General features: G+C 32.2%; 1 protein-coding gene and 1 long non-coding RNA gene across 8 annotated transcripts in view; one reads left to right on the top strand and one right to left on the bottom strand.

Moving 5' to 3' along the window:
• Positions 1–309: 309 nt before the first annotated feature.
• Positions 310–10293, bottom strand: part of LOC148597989 (extracellular sulfatase Sulf-1-like) — a 95612-nt gene continuing 85628 nt past the window's right edge. For all 7 annotated transcript variants that reach the window (XM_088561154.1, XM_088561155.1, XM_088561151.1 and 4 more), the window contains 5 exons: positions 9953–10098; positions 9359–9484; positions 6875–7017; positions 5917–6031; positions 310–3754 (listed from right to left, as the gene is read on the bottom strand). In XM_088561154.1, coding sequence (XP_088417280.1) covers positions 3681–3754; positions 5917–6031; positions 6875–7017; positions 9359–9484; positions 9953–10098 — 604 coding nt within the window. In that variant the 3' untranslated portion in view covers positions 310–3680. The remainder of the gene's footprint in view (positions 3755–5916; positions 6032–6874; positions 7018–9358; positions 9485–9952; positions 10099–10293) is intronic.
• LOC148597990 (uncharacterized) lies at positions 7219–8276 on the top strand. Its single transcript, XR_015918477.1, has 3 exons — positions 7219–7418; positions 7761–7822; positions 8188–8276. It is a non-coding gene; the product is annotated as an uncharacterized LOC148597990 (long non-coding RNA).

The following is a 10293-nucleotide window of genomic DNA, read 5'->3' as shown; positions in this document are numbered from 1 at the left end:
CTTACAAACCCTATACTGTTTGACATAAAAACAGACAGACAGACAGACACATGGACACTGACAGGGCTGATCCAGGATTTGAGTTTAAGGGGGGGGGGGTGTTAATTGAATTAAATGTCATGCAAAGCAAGGCAAAAAAATATTATGGGGTGAAACTTGTGGTGGAAATGTTTTTTCTTACTAATTTAGGGGGGCGTACGCCTAGTACGCCAGTCCTTGGATCTGCACCTGATCAGTGACAGACATACAACTAAAAATCAAAATGTTACCAACATCGGTTGGAGTGTAATAAAAAAATATTACAGGGTCTGTTAATACATTTATTTATACATTTCTTCTGTAATTTACACAATTTTTCTGTAAAATATTACAATCAAACAAATAATGAATAAAAAGTTCACTTAAAAAAAATACCGAATTAAGATGATATTGCACTGTCAGAGATAGTATAAAACACATCTACAAATGTCAATTAATGTCATGGATAACACATTAAATTAAAGATCTTTTGTCAAGGAAGTGCCCCCCTCCCTTGACAGATTTCTGTAAAAATCAATCACAAAAAGCTGAAGGAAATAAAATGAAATTGAGGGGACTTTGCAGGAAAAAAGCCTAAATAATTACTTTTTCAAATAAGCCCCCCTCCAAAAAAGTAGTCCCCCTAGATCAATATCTGTAAAAAAAATCAATCCAATCCGAGCCTATACAGCTGCTAATCATTCAACAAACTTTGAAGGAAATCTGTCCAAAAAAAAAAAAGTGCTATCTAGGCAACATGACAGATGCATGGACAGACAGATGGACGGACCAACGGACAAGACCCTACAGCTCATTTTGTTAGGTATAATTATTCACTTGTTTCTTTTTTTATATCAGGATGGAATGAGTAACTTGCTTTTCTGCTATAAACAATTGACAACAACTTTTCATATGAAGCATAAAAGATACATGTATATGTTTTTAATGTGTTAGCTACATAAGAAAGAAGAACGTGACAGTGCATTCAACTGATCTTTTTTTAAGCCACTAGAAAAAAATATAAGAAATGTCTGATATGATTATAGTCTTTGTTTTTGTACTCAAATAAAATTCATGACTTTTCTGTGTAATGCAAAACAATTTTGTTATGTCACTGATGTCTTGATCAACAGGAATATTTAAGTGTAAGTGTTTGTAAGAATCAGGCAAAATGGGAAAAATTAGAAACATGCACGTCAAATCCCCACCGATCTGACAATAAAATATCACTCAAGGATACCTTCTCTATTTGAAAAGACCATTATTTAATCTCTGCATCACTGGCTGTGGTCAGAAATTTGTCAATAGAATGTTAGAAAAATGTGGTTTTTGACAGTTATCTGCCCTTGAAATGTTAATTTTCAGTGTATTTTGATGAAATTTTAACTCAATGGTCCAGCATGATATGGTAAGTCGTATCTGTTTTTCTTGATTCTGATGGTGAAAATAGTCAAATTAAACTTTCAAAATGTCGTTTTTTTTTTTTCATACCATGTTTCACCCACTGCCTGATTCTTACAGATACTGATACTTAACAAATTGTTTGAAACCAAATTAGATTCACAGGATACATAACATTTTTTGTGCAAAACAAGACATGTATTAGCATTCATCATGTCAACATACTTAAAAAAAAAACGAAACAAAAATGGTGTTCTGGCAATGCATTTTAAAAATGAAATGATCTTCAGGCCACATCTTGGTATGACCACAAAGGTAAAATAATTGGGCAAGTATGAACACAACATTTACACATGCTACCACAATGAATCCAAATAGCAAAAAAAATGTGAAACTAACACTGAATAAGTAACACAAATGAAAGTGGTTAAAGAACTTAAAATAGGAAATTTGCCTCTTGTAATTTAATATCTAAATACATTGTCAAATTCAGTACACATGTACATTCAAAAACTCAAATAATTTCATTCTTGATGAAATTAAAAGAATTATTTTTTGACTTTTTGGACTGTAATTTAGACCAACATGTTAACAGGACAAAACTCAAAACACAGCTTCTGATTCAGCATATTGAAGAATCCTAAGATGTCAAGACATTAAGTTAAACCCCACTGAAACTGGTCAAGATAAAAACAGTTTATACAAGGTTTCATAAATTGTTTGTTTTTGGCCCCATTTTGGTCCCTAATTAATAAACAGTTAGGCCCTTAATACCCTGCAAAAAGAATATCATAAATTGTGGGAAACTGTTATTAAAATTCAACTAAAATTGTAATTAAATACTCATTATTGCATGCAAACCAAGTGTATTTGGACGATGACGACAAAGATAGTACCACAACCATTCTACGCCAACAGATTTCAGGTCAACACAAACAGACATTACATTATCTAATGAAAGTTCATCACAAATACTGGTAAATCTATTTTAATGTATAAAAATATCAACAAGATCGTGCATGCTACGTCATGCTAAGAATGCCCGAACTTAAACATTTCTGTCAAATTTAGTCGTACATGGTAAAAAGTTAGTAGATAATATTTCTGAAAGGGGGTACCATTAAAAAAAGTATATCCTTCCTTCATGTTGTTAGGTATCCGTGGGGACCTCATGATTATCAATTGAAATGGCCTACACAGACAAATATACTAAAAAATAAATATAACACACCATAACATATGTCAATACCAAAATATGATACAATGGCCATACTCAATAAAAATTTCATTTAAAACAAATACCATGAGACCGTATACAGGAACAATACAGCATATGTTTTTAAACAAAACTTTAGGACAGAAGGAGACATACTCATTTATACATAAAAAAAACTGCGAGCAAAGCTCACTTAATGATGCCCCAGCTTTTAATTCAATATCAGACTTGCTTACCCATTTCAGATGAAAATAGTAAGGTTCAACCAAAAAATAGTAATTTGAGATAAATTAAAGTAAGGTTCGTTAAGCTGATTTTATGGACAGAAACCTCCAATATTGTGGATGAATATCAATAAAATTAATTTAAATTTACTTTATATCATATTGGTTTAGGTTCTCTCGGCAGGAGCATCACTATATACTTCAGAATTATGTTTGCTCACAGCTTTCTTCATGTTTTTAAATTGGAAATGACAGTTGGTTCAATATTTACAGTCATATAAAAAAAAAATCATAACTCTACAATACAAACAAAGGTAGCAAATAGGAAACTGCTGTCACTTCAGTCTGAAATAAAATCCCACACAATGACTTTCCTATATAAAGCTTTGGTCAAAATATCATGGGGATCTGATAAGTAGTTGTAGAGGAGACTGTAATCAAAAGGAAGAAAACTGTGATCAAAAAGAGGAAACTGTAGTCAAAAAGAGAAAAACTAATCAAAAAGAGGAAAACTAATCAAAAAGAGGAAAACTGTAATCAAAAAGAGGATAGACGCATAGACCCTATGATAAATATACTCCTCCTGAAAACAAAAAACACGTCTTACATGCTCAAAATATTATATTTCCATATGCTATCATCTCCATATGAAAACAAATGTTACAATTCTTCCTTTGAATGCCAATGTCAATATTCAATGGCAAAAAGTATGATAAAACAGTAATGTACAATAAAAACAGTCACATACGATAAAATAATCATGTACGATAAAATAGTCACATTTGATCAAATAAATATAATACTTTTATTCTATATATTTATCAGGATCCATGATATATATTATTGTAATTGTCGTAGTCATATTTTAGGAGACGAGTATTTTTAGGTAGCTTGGCTGAAAAAGAAAGAAAAAAAGATAATTAAATTCTATATCAATACCATTTTATTATATAGATAAAAAAATTGAATTATTTAAACTTTCAGCAATTTGACTTATATTTTGTCATTTAAGTATCAGTATCTGTAAGAATCAGGCAGTGGGTGAAACATGGTATGATAAAACCCATCATTTTGATAGTTTCATCTGACTATTTTCACCATCAGAATCAAGGAAAACAGACAAGATTTTCCATATCATGCTGGACCATTGAGTTACAATTTCATTTCAAGGGCAGATAACTCATTTTTCTAACATTCTATTGAAAAATTTGAGCAAAGCCAGTGATGCAGGGATCAAATAATGGTCTTTTCAAACAGAGAAAGTGTCCTTGAGTGATATTTTATTGTCAGATTGGTGGGTTTTAGACATGCGGGTTTCTGATTTTTCCCATTTTGCCTGATTCTTACAAACACTTACACTTAACAATTAAAGTGAAACCTGTATGATACAATATGAAATTGTTTTGCAGGCGTATATTACACACCACTAAGATATATAATGTCTTGAAATTTCTTATCGATAAGCCTCAATCATCTAGACTCTATTTGAAGTAAAAAACTAAAGTCTTCAAAGTTGCTTATCATAAAATATTCTATGCAACTGATTTTGGCTTGCTTTCAACATCCAAATCAAAATGACTATTAACCAGGAAGTGCACGTAATATTCGTTCCACAAGTTTCTCTAAAATATTAAGCGGTTCATTTATAATATTGACCAGGGAACCAGTAGGAGACTAGGCATTTCTCAGTAATTTCACAGAAAGTTCAATGCTAACCGAAACTTCCCTTTCTCATACAAGTAAACAAAACTTGGAGAACACTTGTGTATGGTATTTAAGAGGTACATTTCGATCTCCTTTTAAGCTAGGAATGGTGGATACATGACACTTATCTGCAGCATATGATAGTGTAGTATATATAATTATGCAAATCAAATGTGAATGTAAAGTATTAAAAATTACAAGTGCATGAAGTCGATAACAATATTAGCAACTAAAAAAGCAGAAAGTTTGCAGTCTTACAACTCAGAATTGTACAATAAACACCTATGAATATATTTATAATATAATATTTTTGTGTTTGTTTTTTGTTTTTTTGTACAATTTTGTCTTGTCTGATCCAAGTGTATATAATTTCTGTTCTGTGTTGTATGAAGGGAAGATTAGTTCTTGTAAACTGTGTTACCCTCTCAAAATAAAGCCTTATCATTATACATTATTATGTATTACATTTGTAACAGGAGAGAATGATGTGACTCACAAAATTATACTCCACCACCGAGGACCAAACCCTAGACCGCTCGATGACAAGCCAGCGACAAACCGAATCGGCTAAAGAATTAATCCTTAGCCAAGTCAATTAACTGGCTATTTAAATCTCACTACCTACTACAACGCAGGAAGGCCGTCCTGCCACACATTAATATTATCCTTTATCAATACATAACCTGGGTTCCCGTTTTTTTTAATATAAGAATGTTTAGGAACAGGAAGGATCACTATTTCTGATCCAGTGAATTACCAAAGGCAGTTTGTGACCATCAAGTGATTTTCATTTTAGGTCTCACTAGTCACTTCTAACTTTTCCATTACTTGACATGTTCAAAAGTAATTTTCAAAATTTTTATTGTCATGACATCTAAAAGTTGCATACCATTGGAAAAACAAGGCTTTCAAAATCATTACTAGAATGGTACAATGATTCCTGAATGTAGAAATTTTTACGAAAATTTACTTGAATAAATAGTACCGTACTGAAAATTTACATTTTTACCTTTTCTGCTAACTGACAGCATGGAGGCAAATTACTCACACATGTAATCAATATTCAGAAACTTTTGTAGTAAATTATAAAATACAATTTAAAACTACACATTCTCAGTTTTATTTTGACCAACTCTGATCAATATACACACAGATTATGCACTAACAATGCATAGATCTAGGTTCAGTGTGTTTTTGATACTACATAGAGGGGTGGCCATTTGATTAGGAAGTGGTAAGTGAGACCTTAGGTTACAGGTGGTTCTTGGCTTTTCTCCCTTGATTACTGATTATAACAAAATAGACAATGAATCATCTCCCTTAAATTTACAATTAAATTTACAATCTCCTTACTTGATTGTGAAGCTTTGGAGCACTCTTTGTACCCCTGGCATTTCCTCATTTCATTCAGCTGATCATGTAACTGCTGTAAGACTCCATAATTAACATCATGTATGGCATTCTTTAGCTGAAATACATGTATAAACAATTTTTTGCTTGCTTGAATGATATGCTACTTAAAGGCCAACCATACTTTTAGTTGTAATTTACGAAAATGATTTGTTAAACTTTGCATCATTTGAAAATGGGTATTAAGGAGAGATTTTCAGTCAGTAGATCATAATTTGCAGTCTACCGTGAAAGGTTAATGGTAAACACTTCAGGAATACCGTATAGCAGCAATTTCTGTGGGTGCCAAATATTGCAACTTGCTTTATGCTAGTGTTTTTTTTCACAATCTCTATTTTTCAAGTCTTCAGATTTAATGGAATGAAAATTATATTTGGATTTTAATTTGGCGAACTTTTATTTTCACAATTCCCAAAACATTGCAAATATAGTCAAAACCCTGCGAAAACTTCTTGTTATGCGGTATACTGCTTTTATTGCTGTTGTAAATTTTAAATATGAAGTTGTACATGTTATCGTGCTAAGTATACATCAACCTATACAGGAAGTTGATATCAGATAGCAACCAAAATCCCTCACAATAGATGCTCTCTGAATATAAGGTCATATACCAAACTTGAGATCAATTCTTCCTTTGGGAGTCAAGATAATTGCAATAAAATTTGGATAAATAGACGGATGAAATGATCAATAGTTGGACATACAGAGTGATGGACAGACAGACGGACAAGGTTATACCAATATACCACCCACTGAATGAGCTGTGTATAAAAAAATGTATTAAGATAGAATATGGATAGTTTATCCTATTGACACCGTTGTATTGTGATATGAATCATATTGTAAGGTAAACATGGGCATACTGCCACACCCCTCTTTCTAAATGCAGATTTAAATTTACCTGAAATGGATCCTTTTTCAGATCATAAAAGCTAATGAAATTGTTTATGAACTCGCAGTATAAAAGATCGTGAGTACTATTAATTGTCCGTAAACACCAGTATGTATTGTTGTTGGAGTTTGTACAAAAACAGAATGGTCCATCTAAAAAACAAAAAGAAACAATTTTAAGTATTGTAAGAAGTACTGATATAAGTTATCTTTCAATTGATCACATTCGTATTGTGGTAAGGTGGTATTTTTGGTATGTCTGTATATTTATAGGTTTACTTGTGCATTTTTATTGTGTTAATTATTTTATATTTCAGTACAGATTATATTTGTATTGTAGTGTCATATTCAAGGTATATTTGTACTGGGAGTAGATTCAGATAGTTCAGGTATTTCAGGTTCGCTCAGGTGTAAAATTGGTCAGGTGGTTTAGGTATTGAAATTGTTTGGCGGGAATCTTGTCAGAGGGAATTCAATAGTCGAGCTGATCAGATGTGCTAATGTTACAGGGAGAATTGTAGAATTTTGCATACTCATTCAGCATTTATTCCCAGGTTAGTTTTTCATTCTCTTTACTAATTATTTTAATTGTCTAGCTCTAAAATTTACGATTTATCGTAAGTATAGGAATGAGTGGCTTTGAGCAGATGTGTGATTGTAGTAACTGACGAGCGCTAGTTGGTAAAAAGATTTTTAACACAATTTATTTTAAAGAAAACCAATTGTGGTATGAAAGTTAAAATATCTAAATCCTGATTCACTAAAACATATGCGAATGTACATTTTTCATGGGTAAAGTGCTAAATATCTAAACTGTATTCATTTATAAATATAATGCGTTGCTTTACCGCAGCACTATTTCTGATAAAGGTATTTATGATTCGTATGTACTATAGGTATGACTGTTTGATACCTGTTTATTCCAGACGTACAAAAAGCCTTTGTACAAACTTACAAGGTATACTTTAATTGCTAAGTTATTTTAACAGAATAATTGTGTTTTATATTTTCTATATTTTGAACTGCGTAGTTATATAAGCAATTCGTATAATATGAATTCTGGAACAGCGTATAATTGATTTAGTAGTTTATCTGTATTTATGAGAATCAGTCTGAAGTTGGCAAAACGTACTATATTCATTTTACAATGTAGATACATGCACTACTTACAAGACGCAAATACTATTTTGTTTTTAAATGCAGTGCCCGGTTGTTCTAAACGAACTCTGCTATGCGATATAAGGTGTGAGTACTTTTATGTGTTATTATTATCATGTTGTACACTTTCCATATATGTAGCTTATTGTCATTATTATATTACAGGGTGTTTTTTCTTTCCTGTATGTCCGAAATTGACGGAAAGTGCTCGAACCAATAAATGTAGTTATACATGTAGTGAGCAGTTGATTTTTTGTCTGGCAAAATGCCCCAACCCTACTACAGTATCTATCAATTTATGTGGTTTTAAAAAAATTAAAAGTGTTTCATAGTGTAAATAAAATGCTTCACAGGGTGCAACATGACACTACTGAAGAGGTCCATCCTTGAACAGTTGGTGCTTGCATGGACACTGCATTCAAGATTGATACAGCTCTGAACTTGGCTTGCTTTTAAATGTTTTATGTAGGATTACTCTGACATCAGGTGTTAGTTAGAGACTTGAACACACAAGATTTAATTGTATCTAAAGGCAAATCTATTCAGACCAACAATTATCTTAAAACTACTGTAGATCATAAAATTTTCGCGCCAAGATTTGTAACATGAAAATTAAACTCGCAAATATTTTCTTCAAAGGACAGTTCAATTTGATGAAAGATTGTGAATTTAAAACTGCAAAAAAACATAAAAAAAGATGGGTGAAAAATGCTCCATCTACAGTAACTAAAAACTATATCCGACTAAATTTTTTGGAACAAGGAATGAAACTGACTTATCTTTAATTCATATACATTTAAGCCTGATATCCTCATATTTTGATAAAGTTCAATAACAAAACTAGAAAAACTGTGACAAAACTAAATTCCCACCAGGAATAACACAATCCATGATTTGCTATGCAAGACCAAAAAAATATTCAGGTCAAAATCTCAAACAGGACAGGTATGTCTTCGATATCTAATAAATATTCTGTGAAAGTTTCATTACATTAGTCAAATAGGAGGAGATCTGAATAAGCAGTGGATACCCATCAGTGTAAACAAAACAAGAATGGAAAAACGAACACCCCTGTAACTATATACCCTCTACTTTGCAAGGTAATCTGAAAGTTTAATTGTAATTGGATACCAATTATCGTGGATTATGGAAATAGCACGTTTGTGGATTCTTTACTTCGTGGTTTTTTAGGTTTGCAGAATATGCATCAAGGAAATCCTCATTTTGTTGGGAACTAAATTTCGTGGTTTAGACTATCCATGAAAGCCACAAAAATTGGTACCCCACAAATAATAATACTTTCACAGTATAAAACAAAATTCTACAATAAACGTACTTGTCCAATATGGTTGTGTTTTCCAATGAGAGTTGTCCATAATAGAACACTCCATATTATCCCTTTTACAGGCAGGATGGTCTCTTCTTCTTAACTTCTCTCCAGACTGGAGATTCCAGTAACTTGCTGCAAAAATTCAAAAAGATAAGTATGTTATATTAATACACTCTTGAGACACAATACAATTCTGGTGCATGTCAAAAATTATAAGTAGTCTCCCCTTTTTCAGACAAATGGGAATTGGCCAAATTGAAAGTGAACTTATTCTTACAAAAGAAACATAATTGTAAAATCTAGATTTAAAAGCAGAATTTTTTTTGTCCACCCCCCACCAACAAAATATGTTGGGCATAGTACTATATTATGAGGATTTATTCAAGTTCACTTGATATGCTTTCTGGAAACAGAATTGCTTGTTTACGGCCATTACTAGTAACCAAAATGGTCAGGACCACAACCAAAAAATCATTTACAACCATCCTTTGTGGCTTGGTACCTTCTTAAAGAAGATCAACCATAAGATATTCAGTGCCACATGAAAAACATTTGTCGACTTTGTAAAACCATGTCTGCATATCATGTAAAAATACTTACAATTCCACAGTGGTGGAGTGTCTATTTTACCACGCCCAGGACACTTCCCATCAATACATTCCTTCTTCTTTCTCCTCTTCCTACTTTTCTTTCTTCTTTTCCGTCTCTCCCTCCGTGCCTGTCTTATGGCCTCTTTTCTGGCATTACTGAAATGTACGGTAAACAGGTGTTAAGTATGGTTCTGTCTAAAAACCAGACAGGGGGTGATTCATCATATCTCAAGGAAATCAATGATACTGTTCAAACACATTTGTTACCTCCTTAAAACAACTCTTCTAATGATCATTTCCTTGGGTCCGCTACAAATCTTGAAATATTTTTTAACGGGGTATAGAGTAAAA

The sequence above is a fragment of the Perna viridis genome, chromosome 14, assembly GCF_037379345.1.
Source record: "Perna viridis isolate PV_CMFRI_1.1 ecotype Kerala chromosome 14, ASM3737934v1, whole genome shotgun sequence".
In the NCBI taxonomy this organism is placed as follows: Eukaryota; Metazoa; Mollusca; class Bivalvia; order Mytilida; family Mytilidae; genus Perna; species Perna viridis.
The sequence above is the reverse complement of the archived record's forward strand: the minus strand, read 5'-3'. Positions and strand labels throughout refer to the sequence as shown.